The sequence below is a fragment of the Pseudorca crassidens genome, chromosome 20 (genome assembly GCF_039906515.1).
Source record: "Pseudorca crassidens isolate mPseCra1 chromosome 20, mPseCra1.hap1, whole genome shotgun sequence".
Taxonomy (NCBI): Eukaryota; Metazoa; Chordata; class Mammalia; order Artiodactyla; family Delphinidae; genus Pseudorca; species Pseudorca crassidens.
The window spans coordinates 45,040,177-45,052,450 of record NC_090315.1 but is presented as its reverse complement, the minus strand read 5'-3'; the positions used below and the strand labels follow the sequence as shown (position 1 = coordinate 45,052,450).

General features: G+C 41.5%; 1 protein-coding gene across 1 annotated transcript in view; it reads right to left on the bottom strand.

The window, feature by feature from the left end:
* TANGO6 (transport and golgi organization 6 homolog) overlaps positions 1 to 12,274 on the bottom strand; it is a 175,510-nt gene that overhangs the window by 71,572 nt on the left and 91,664 nt on the right. The window contains exon 15 of the mRNA XM_067718428.1: positions 2,547 to 2,687. Coding sequence (XP_067574529.1) covers positions 2,547 to 2,687 — 141 coding nt within the window. The remainder of the gene's footprint in view (positions 1 to 2,546; positions 2,688 to 12,274) is intronic.

Below are 12,274 nucleotides of genomic sequence, written 5' to 3'. Positions count from 1 at the left end.
CCCAACGCAGCCAAAAATAATAAATAAATAATTTTTTTAAAAAAATGAGGTTCAAGGACAATCAAAATAAATTGATGCTGATAAAAATTCAGAATAGTGCTTACCTCTGGGGCAGGTATAGCTTAGGAAGGGAAAAAAGGAAACTTTATGGGTTATTAGAAGTTTCTCTGTACTGATCTGGGTGATGGCAGATATGTAGAGAACCATAAAACTACACTATTAAAATTAGTGTACTTTACATACTTTTCTATATGTATATGATACTTCAATCTTTTTTTTTTAATGAAAAGAAAAAAAAAGCTCCTGCTGATTTTCCACCATTGTCTAGTGGCAGGATGAAAAGTACATGTGGTTAGGGAACTGAAGCCAAGAGGAAGCGGTAGTACTGCACCTGGCTCCTACCTATGGGCCTGTGTTCCCATGGAACTCCCCCTACTGCAAAGAAGAGCACAAGGCCTGGACCACTGAAACTAGGGTACTTATTAAAGAAGTCTTATAAAGTGGCTGTCACAAGGATTTCCACACCAATAGTAAACTGAGGACATGGGCTATGTTGTAAAAATGGGCTTTAATTTCACTTAAAGGATTTCAGTCAGCCATCTCATCTATGCACCTGGACAAGTTGGTAAGGTGAATTAGAAAATAGCAGTTAAAGCTAAGGCAATGTTTACAGCTGGATACTTGTTAGAGTAGGCTACAGGAAGATTAGAACTTTGAGAACTGATGGAATATGCTTTGAAATGCCAGAAGGCAGTTTTGGAAATTGGGCTAATTATAGGACTATGTAAGGAGAAGCAAGCCCTCTCTCCCACTCAACCTAGTCCTTCATCCCCACCTTCAATCTCACCACAGGAAATGATTTGGACTGGCCCGTGGAGATGGAGAAATGTGCCTTTTCAGCGTTTATCACGCCAATGATAGCGGTCTACCAGAAGTTACAGAGAACAGGCATGTTTTGTTGATGCATCAGACACATCCTTCTCAGATTGATGATCACAATGATACACACAAATGGAAGTCAGAGGTGCATTTGATCCTGTAATACGTTAAACTTAACACTCACACCTATTGTGAGACAATCATTTCTCATAATGGTGCACTTGTCTGGTATGTTTCAGACCCATATTTAAGACTAAGGCAAATACAGAAAGTTCGCCCTTCTTCAAAGGGCAGAAAAAAACACTTTTAATTTTACTCTCATGAGATTTTCCTTTCAGCAATAAAAGAATTTAAGTGGTGGGAGATCTAGGTTCTATCTTCTTTAGCCAGAGGGCCACCCAGAAATTAGGAAAATTAAGGGCTACGTCCGTGGAAATGATGCATGGCTATGTGGAATCTTTGGAAATCCTTAAAAATGCTGGTGAAGGAAGAACTCGATGTAAATTCTTGATACAAGAGGCAAACGCTAGTTTGCTGTTTTTTGGGTTTTTTTGGTCATGCCATGCAGCATGCGGGATCTTAGTTGCCGACCAGGAATCGAACCCACGCCCCCTGCATTGGAAGCGCAGAGTCCTAACCACTGGACCGCCAGGGAATCCCAAAGCTAGCTTGTTTTTCAGAACCTTTCCCTAGTGGGTAAAGAGTAAAATTATTATTTTTTTTGCAGTACGCGGGCCTCCCACTGCTGTGGCCTCTCCTGTTGCGGAGCACAGGCTCTGGACGCGCAGGCTCAGCGGCCATGGCTCACGGGCCCAGCCGCTCCGCGGCATGTGGGATCTTCCCAGACCGGGGCACGAACCTGTGTCCCCTGCATCGGCAGGCGGACTCTCAACCACTGCACCACCAGGGAAGCCCCAAGAGTAAAATTTAATCCTTACAATAGCCATATGAGGTAAGTGCTATTAATATCCTCTTTTTATATATAAGGACACTGAGGCACCAAGAGGTTGAGAAACATTCCCATGATCACAAAGCTGATAAGCATTAGCTTGGGATTTGATCCCAAGCAGTGTGACTCTAGAGCCCACGGCCTTACAACTCTCAGCTTGTGTGGTTTTGAGCAACTTCCTTCGAGTTGGTAGGTTCAATTCTTAGCACTAGTACTTACCAGCTGAATGAGTCTTGAACAAATTTCTGAAGGTCCCTGTGCTACAGTTTCCCCATCTATAAAATGGGCCCAACAACAGTCTCTTTACAGAATTTCTTGGGAAAATTAGATGAGATTATATACACGTAGAGGACCTGGCACACAGAAGTCATTCAACCAGAGTTAGCACTCTTCTTTCCCTGTCTGACATTCCCCTTCTTTTCATGGTTGCTGCTGCTCAGCAAGTGGGAAACTTCTCATTCCAGCTCTGAGGAAAATCAGGGCCCCAACATAGCTCAGCGGAGGAGACTAAGCAGTTGTAGAAGCATGGGCACTATTGCTGCCAATCTCTTGGTACGCGTTGGACATCTGCTAAATCCTTGAACAGGAAGTAACTCACCTCAGCCCCCAAATTGTCCTCACCTTGCTAGCAATAACAAGCCTCCAGGTGCACAGACTTTGGTTCCACAGCCATACTGCTCCCTGACCCCATTCCAGATGCTGGAACAAGAAAACTCACCTAATGCCCTGACAATCCGCATCAGGATTTCCCCGACTTTCATTCTGGTCTCCAGTGTGTGCTTGCCTTTACCGCCATCATACTGTGCCAACAGGCCAGGCAAGATCTTCTCAGGGTACACATCTGAGAGAAGGGCAACCCCTAGGGTTGAAAATAAAAAGAAAGGATTCATTACTGTTAAGCACTGAAAAGAAAATAAGCCCAGACAGCCTGTGATGGGATGAAAACAGAGACATCTAAACCCACCTCTGTCATTCTACCAGCAAGGGCTGCCCTGTATTTGGAGTGACAACATTGTGAGTGGAAAGAGCATGGGTCTCAGAGTTCACACTCCTGGATTCTTCTAGTCTCAGGCCTATATGATCTCTAAGATCACTTTCAGCACTGACATTCTACGATCTATGGATTCTAGACTCTGGAAGCAGAGGCTACATGATTACATATCATGGCAGGGATTTACACAGCAGTGGGAGAAGACCAGATCAAATGTCCTCGAGGGAGTCTTCCAAGTCTGAGACACTAAGGTTCTGTGACAAGTATCGTCGCTGCCCACAGATCAGTCTGAAGCACAGCAGTGCTTCCTGTCTTTGCTGCAGTTCTCTACCCCAGTATGAGTTTTCTCTGTAAAACTGTCAGTGATGAGAACAATTTCTGTAAGGAAATAAGGAATGCAAATTCTGGGCACGATTAGTAGTAGACTGTGCTTCCAGCTGAGTTCCCTGATCAGAATTAGGAAGATCCTGCTCTTGAGTCTCCCTTCCTAGTACTTGCTGATCCCCTCTCCCATCACGCCAGAACTCCTAGATGTAGAATCTGCAGCAGTGTTATCATTATCTGAGCCCAACCCCGTATCGAGTAACCTTTACAGGGGCTGACAGAGGAGGCGAGACACGACTAAGACAGGACCAGAAATAAAGCCCCTAGTCTCAAAACTATATAAATACAAATTCCATTACTTGGGGGGAGGGGTTAGGTACTATACTCTAAAGAATAGTGAGGAAAAAGGAAAAAACAAATGAAGGAAGGAAACTCAGGTCTCAAACTACACCCAGGGTGAGAATGCTTCTCACCACCTCTACCTCAACCACTCTGGTCCATCATTTCTGGCCTGATTTTTTTCAAAAATCTCCTAATTGGTCTCCGTGCTTCTACCCTATTCCTGCACTGCAGCTGGAACTATCTGGTCAAAATGAATCAGACCTCATCATTCTTCTGCCCAAACCGTCACTGGTTTCCCTTCTTCCCTTAATATGAGCAACCCCCATCCCCCAGCTGCCTTCGCTCTGCCTCTGACCTCATCTCTTACCATGCTCTCCCTTCCTCACTGTCCTCCAGCAACTGAGGCTGGAACTCCTAGCTGTAGACCACGCTGCTCTGGACCCAGCATCTTCGCCTTACTTCTCCCTCTGCCTAGGCTGCTCCTCCTCCAGGTAGCCCATGGCTTGCTCCTAAAAGCCCATCATGTCTCTGTTCAAATACCACATTCATCGTATATGAAATGACAGCCTCCTTCTTCTACCACTCTTTATCCTTCTCACCCTGCTTCATTGTTCTTCTTAGCACTTAACAGTACCTGAAATGATATATACTTATTTATTGACTGCTGTCCCCAGAATGTGAGCTCTACAAAGTCAAGGATTTTGTTTTGTTCCCCACTGTAGCCTCAATGCCTAGAAGAGTGCCAGCACATAACAAGTGCTCAATAACTATTTGTCAAACGAATGAATGAATAAAAGGGTTCAAAGATACAGTCTTGATATAAATTTCAGGAATTAAGAAAGAGAAGATGGGGAAGGAGTAATATAAATGCTTGACAAATCTATAATTATTTTTTATCTGAGTTTACCATTCTTCCATTTAATTTGACAATCTTGCAGGCAAAGTCTATATACTGTTTTCTATGTTATAGGTTGGGGTTCCATTCTCTTATAAATAGATATACACCAAGGCGATGCAACTGCTGAGGGCTACACCTGCTTGTCCATCGTCTTGTTTGCCCTCCTCACCCCTATACCTTTTCATTGCCTGAAAAGCCTGGGAAGTCTCTGCATGTGGGTCTTAAGCCACATTTGTCTTCCTTTTTTTTTTTTGGTGTTGGGGGTAGGAGTTTATTAATTAATTTATTTACTTTTGCTGTGTTGCGTCTTCGTTTCTGTGCGAGGGCTTTCTCTAGTTGTGGCAAGTGGGGGCCACTCTTCATCGCAGTGCGCGGGCCTCTCACTATCACGGCCTCTTTAGTTGCGGAGCACAGGCTCCAGACACGCAGGCTCAGAAATTGTGGCTCACGGGCCTAGTTGCTCCGCGGCATGTGGGATCCCCAGACCAGGGCTCGAACCCGTGTCCCCTGCATTAGCAGGCAGATTCTCAACCACTGCGCCACCAGGGAAGCCCTGTGTTCCTTTATGTGGCCTCCAGTTTTACATAAACAGAAGCTCTGCTCTTTAGGGAGTTTCAGGCTGTGGCAGAACCTGAATTAGACAGCTTCCCTGTTGGCAAAATGTGACAATGCATTTGTAGGTAGCTCTATTACGCAAAACGAGGGGTAAGTTTTTGGAGGTCCAAGGTGGAGTTAGAGACCTCCTAGCATAGGAAAAATGTCTGCAGCTAAGAAAAGGATAAATGAAGGAAACAGCTTCCACATTCTAAAAGAACCCACAGGAAAAGTGAATTGACAGTTGGTAACTGCAACGCTGGCACATGTTTTATCACTGATGCATCACAAGGCCTGGCATGTATTACAGATCTGTAGCAGGCATAACTACTTCTTCATCAGAAGTTCCCAACTCGAAATTCAGTGGATTTGTTTTCTTTTAGGAATATAGTTGTGACTTCATAATGGAACTCAGTCGGAAAATGGGATTTGCTCTATAAAACTTTGATCTATATCGAGCTTTTCTGAAAAACATGTACTACTAAAGTTCCTTCTACTGTCACTTATGCCTATTTTTATCTCACTAATCTTTAGCAGAGAAGTTATTTACTTCTATGAGAATATCCTGCTGTATACTTCACAACCAAATGAGCTCTTGATTTCCTCTCTGTAGCAGACAGGCATTTTGGTTGCACACAGCATCTACTCTCTCTTCTGGTAACAACACCTGCTGTTCCTTTGGGAAATATCCCTTCCCTACTCTCAGTCTATGTAGTTTGAGTGGGGCTAACTACCCACTTTCTCTCTCCTCATGTGTTAACAAACTCATGTCAAGGCTGCCTTAGGATATTCCATGCCATCACCACCACAATGTTTGGTTCAGGAATGGGGGAAGAGACTCAATCCTGGAGCCAATTTTGGAACTACCAGGAAAGATGAACTCCTGGAGTCTGTGGGGGGGGGGGGAGGGAGGGGGGATTGTTTTGTTTTGTCTTCTTGTCTTTGCCTGTAGAAGTGATTAACCTGGAGCTGCCAGTGGCCATCATGTGGAGAAAGTCAACCCCAAAATGGTGCAAACACAGAGGAGGGTCAAGCCAAGAGAGGAAAGGAGAAAAGGAGAGAACTGTGTCGTGCTTTGAGCCCCGGGATCCAATTATACATTTACTCACTAGAACCCCTGGATACATAAGCCAATAAATATCCTTTCATGCTTATGCCAGTTTGATTTTTTTTCAACCAAAGGAATCCTAATATATCCTTCTTCAGGTTAAAGAAACAAATTCAGATTTTTTAAAAAACTTTTCCTATAATGCCAAACTTTTAGTTCCACCAGGGAGCATTAATTCTCCCAATCTTACATAAAAAGGTTGCCAATAGCAAAGTACAATTTCCTTGCTTCCCACAGTCCCAGGTTAGCAATTGTTTATCTTCCTGCTGGCCTGCTCCACAGACTGCTGCCAAATGGCTCTCTGACTGAGTTTACCTTCTCAGGATACACTTGCCACCTATGACTTTATGAATCCCTAGGGGACAATGGTTCCTTCCTCACTCTTAGACGGAGCAGTGAAGAGAATCACATATGATGGTTAAGACTATATAACAATTTAAAGGGATGAGATTTTGTGTGGCTGTTTTGTTTCTTCTTTGAAAAGTTTTTTGAATTTTGACAACTGAGGAAGCCTGACCATAACCTTCATATGCCCCTTGGCCCCTCCTTTGTAATATGAAAACAGGGTAATTTCTGGGTCAGCACTAGCTTTAAGGAAACATGACACGTCAATCCCTTTGGCAATAAGGACCAAATGATTGTGTGAGAGATACATGCTCCTGCTCTGATCACAGGAAAATGACTATGCATTTCAAGATGTGGTGTAACAGATAAGATACAGAGAAAGCAAAGGTGAACCAAATCTGGCAGGAGTTCATGAAAGCGTTCTGATCTGTGTTTTGGGGCAAAGCACAGGATAAGGCAAATTAACCAACTGAAAAAATATTATTGAAAGTACTTTATGCGACAAAATAGAGACAGTCAACTTTGTAAAATAACTGGGTTTTTTCCCCAAAAGACTTTCATTACAAAGCCAGAAACGTATTCTGATCCAGTATTGACTTCAAGATGATCCCTCAGCATGCTGCTCAGTGATTCTGCAGACCTTGGGCAGTCACCATAGTTTAGGTCTCACTTTACACAGTGCTCTTGCATTGTAGGAAAGACAGTCTAATCCTAAATGTCTTTGCTGACTGGCTCTATCCCAGGAATCTGCTACGTCATCCCCACTTTAAAACCAACCAGATTTATTCCCCTGGGCAGACAACAACCTACCTTCCAAAATACCCACATCAACTTGGAAACCACCTACTCACTTGAATTTCTCAGGTATTTCTGCAGAAAACTGTTAAGAAACACAACTCCCCACATATTGAATGATTCCATTTATATGAAAATGTCCAAAATAGGCAAATTTACACACAGAAAGTAGGTTCAGTGGTTGCTTAGGGCTGTGGGAGTCGGTGGGGGGGAATAGGGACTGACTGCTAACGATATGGAGTTTCTTTACGGAGGGTAAAACATTCTAAAATTAATTATGGTGATGGTTACACACTCTGTGAATATAATAAAAAACACTGAATTGTATATTTTACATGGGTGAATTGTATGGTATATGCATTATATCTCAAAAACTTGTTATTAAAAAACTGTAAGAGTTGTACAACTCAAAAGAAAAAAAAATCCGATTAAAAAATGGGCAGATGATCTGAATAGGCATTTTTCCTAAAGAAGACATACAGATGGCCAAGAGGCACATGAAAAGATGTTCAACATCACTAATCATCAAGGAAATATAAATCAAAACCACAATGAGATACCACCTCACACCTGTTAGAAGGCTATTATCAAAAAGACAAGATATAACAAGTGTTGGAGAGGATGTGGAGAAAAGGAGACTCTCGTGTACGGTCAGTAGGACTGTAAATTGGTATGGCTACTGTGGAAAACAGTATGGAGGTTCCTGAAAAAATTAAAAATAAAACTACCATATGACCTAGCAATTCCACTACCAGGCATTTATCCAAAGAAAACAAAAACACAAACTCAAAAAGATACATGCACTCCTATGTTCATTACAGCATTGTTTACAACAGCCAAGATACGAAAACAATCTAAAAGTCTATCAATGAATGAATGGACAAAGAAGACATGGTGTATACACACACACACACACACACACACACACACACACACACAATGGAATACTATTCAGCCATGAAAAAGAAAGAAATCTTAACATTTTCAACAACATGGGTGGATCATGAGAGAATTATGCTAAGTGAAATAAGTCAGACAAAGAAAGACATCCATAAAAAAAAAGAAGAAGCTTCTAAAGAACTCTTATGGAATAAATACTAATATCTATTGTTAAGTGAAATGCAAGGTACAAAACAATGTGTATAGAATTCAACAATTTGTGTACAAAGGGGAAATACATACACACATTTATACATTCATAAATAGTTCTGGAAGGATACACAAGTAACCAATGATACTGGTTGTTTCTAGGGAGGGAAATGGAGTGACTAGAGGATAAATAAGAGAGAAGAGACTTTTTACTCTGTATCTTTTGGTACCTTTTGAATTTTGAACCATGTAATGTATCAAATATAATTAAATAAAATACAAGTTAAAAAATTGTGATAAAGGGCACAGTCTTTTAAATAGAACAGCCCCTTTTAGAGATGAAAATGTAAAAATAATTTTCAATCAAATATAACAGAATGATCACAAACATCTTCCTCCTGAAATCTCACTAAAGTTATAGTCAAGGAGTAAAAAATACTGACAAACAAGGATAAAAAGAATATAGGTATCAAAGGCTGAAATCTGGGACTTCCCTGGTGGCGCAGTGGTTAAGAATCCACCTGCCAATGCAGGGGACACGGGTTCGATCCCTGGCGTGGGAAGATCCCATATGCCACAGAGCAACTAAGCCCAGGCGCCACAACTACTGAGCCTGTGCTCTAGAGTCCACGAGCCACAATTACTGAAGCCCACATGCCACAACTACTGAGCCCACATGCCACAACTACTGAAGTTCGTGCGCTCTAGGGCCCATGTGTCGCAACTACTGAGCCCACATGCTGCAACTACTGAAGCCCACGCACCTAGAGCCCGTGCTCCGCAACAAGAGAAGCCACCAAAATAAGAAGTTCACGTACCACAATGAAGAGTAGCCCCCTCTCGCTGCAACCAAAGAAAGCCTGTGCGCAGCAAGGAAGACCCAATGCAGCCAAAAAAAAAAAGGCTTAAGTCTGAGTAAAGAGAGCAAAGATGGGACAAAATAATGATATATATTTGATAGAGTTGTTGGGTCATTTGTAAAAAATCAGCAATAATTACATAGAAAACTAAGCAAATATACAAGAAAGGACAACTGAACTAGGCTTAGCAATGAATAATATCCAGAGTCGGCAACAAGCACTGCCCAATGATTTAGCCAAAAACTGTGATGGGGAAATGGCAGAAGGAGAAGGGGTAGAGGCGTGCATGTGCAGGCATGTGTGCATGTGGATGCTAAATCTTCATCTAACATACAGGAGATCAGTAGAAAATGTGCAAAATTTTTAACATTGAGATCCATGAGAACATTTTATTTATAAATAGGGAGGTAATTACTAGAAGAAACTATTTAAACAGGGGTAGAGGGGATGGTTATCTCTGAGGACTGTAACCATGAGGGGGTAAGCAGGGCAGGAGACAAGCTTCTTGATTCTTTACAAACTATGTTCAGAGAAATTAACAGAAATAAGTTTGTTTTAAAAACTAGAAAGAAGGTAAAATGTATATTAACCTGGGAGGAAGCTCTAGTTTGAAAGAACAATGATGGTGAAGAGGTAAGGCACAAGGAAATTTTCCTTCTGATGACAAAAAGATAATCACCAACCTGTGATTGTCCTCTCTTGTTGCAGCTCAAGGACACAAAGATAAGGTAGAACCTGAAGAGAAGGAGACTACTACCCTCTAGCAGCGTATTTCAGTTGTTACATTAGAGACCGCTCATTATAATGGAAACTAACAATCATTTCAGCTCCAAGAATCCAGGAAGCTGCACAAACTGGAGAAGTTGGTTATTAAATCAAGGAAGTATGGGAACTCAACTGAATAGCTGGGCTCTCCTTGTAATCAGAGTAAATGATAGCGTCTAGCATGCCAACGTGATGTTAAGTTTCTCTAAAGCTCCAAGGTTGTGTTAAGTGTGGACAAGCCCCAACAACTTTATGAAGATTCAAGATGAGCAAGTGTTACTCAGGCCTGAGGAAAAAAGAGGGTTAGACTAATAAGTTGAAGATTTTTTTGTAAGAATGGCGGTACAGTACCCAGTGTCTGCCTCTTTAAATCAAGATCTAAATAATATACTCAAACACTAAAATAAGGCCAATGTATTTGCTTACATTGTTCTCTAATTCCCATTTTGGAGGGCAAAAAGTTAAAATTAGTAATAATCTATATTTACCGACAGTTCACTATACTTGCCGGAAGCCATTTGGATCATGAAATATTTATTTGTTTATTATAATAAATAAAAACCTAATAGCAAGGACAGTAAAAATTCATAACATTTAACGAGTGCTTTCAATATGCTGGGCATGGTCCTAAGTACTTTATATGCATTCATCCCTTTAATGCTTCCAACAATCCTTTGAATTAGATGCTACTTTCATTCCTAATTTTACTGAGGGAGAAGCTGAGGAACAGAAGGGTGAAAAATATGGCCCAAGATCACAGAGCTGCCATGTGACAGAGCAGGACTGCAAACCTTCATCTGCTACCCACCACCCACCCGGCTGCAGTGCCTAGGAGAAAATAACTGCTGGAATAGCACTAGCTTTGCAAATCCTAACCCCAAAGATAGCAAATCTTGTATTTTTCAGTATTCATCAGCCATAAAGTTTACTTTCTGTTAGACTCCAAGGTCAGAGGAAGGACAGGCACTCTGCACAATGCATCCCGTATGAACAAGGCAGAATCCTCTTGGGTCTAGTTGGGCTTCACAGGGACTGCCTTGTTCTTAATTGGTGTATTTATTTATATCTATCTTTATGTGGAAAAGGGAGGTAGTAATGTTAATGAAATTCACAGATGACTTTAACTTGAGATGCTGCTAACATTAGTGATGACAGAGGAGACATACAAAAGGAAATAAAAAACTTAGATTTTAGTGAGTTTCAGTTTTCCATCAGTGATTCCTAGACACCTCCACTCCACATATTTATGGCTATTGCGAGTCCCCTAAATCTTATTCTATTACCCTCCCCCAATAAATAAAATAAAACCCAAAACAGCACCAAAAAGCTTAGAGTCCACTTTGTCAGGACTGCTTCTATCAAATACTTCTGCATGATTCAGAACAGAGGTGAGAAAAGTGAGCCTCAAAAACATGATGATCAAGGGTTCTGTAGTACATACAGAAATATGAACAAAGCTGCGCTAACTGACTGAAGGCATAAGTGAGGAAGGAAGGAAAACAGCAATTACCACTGCTTTGAGAGTAATCACTGCCCTATGCATTTAGAGAAACTTGCATTTCAGCTGGTCATGGGTGAGAAATAAAGAACCAGGATGTTATTCATTTAGTTCTCTTTACGTAGCTTTCAAAGAATGAAACATTTTGTATATTAACATTCTCTTTATGCCATTAAAAGAAACACTTACTGATAATATGAAAAGAGGGGCTTCTGATTTCCCAGAACACAGTATGTAGTTCTCTTTTAGCTGAATCTAGGTAAGAAAATAAAGCAGTCTTAAAGATCCCTAGCTAGGTGGTCCCAGTAGAGGGAGTACCACCTGAACTCCAGCTTCGTTTTTTTTTTATAAGTTTTCTACTGGCCTTTCACCTCAAACCTATGCAAAGAGAAGCTGCAGAATCAGCAAAGCTGACTGATGCGTCAGGTTCTCACTAGTTTTGAGAGAGCCTAAGCCTCCCAGGGGAGTGGTCACCTGGCCTGAAGCTCTAACAAGACAGGGCTGATCTTTCACATGATCCAGTGTCAATGCTCGGAGACCTGCTCTGTGCTTTGGGTACTAAGCAGTGATATAGGCAAGTTCAAAACTCCTGAATTCTCCCATTTTTCCTTAAACATAGTGGATGTCCTAATGAGATGATTAGGCAAGTCTTTGTGACAGGTGCTGTGGGCTAGGACTGGCTTAGAAAAAGTGATTGTTGTGAAATTAGTAACCATGACGTGCAGGACTTAAACTGTAGTTTCATATGGAAACCAGGCAGAGCTACTATAAATTGCCCTGATAAAATGCACATATACACATAAACACCCTGCCTACAATTTTGGCAAGTAACCATAT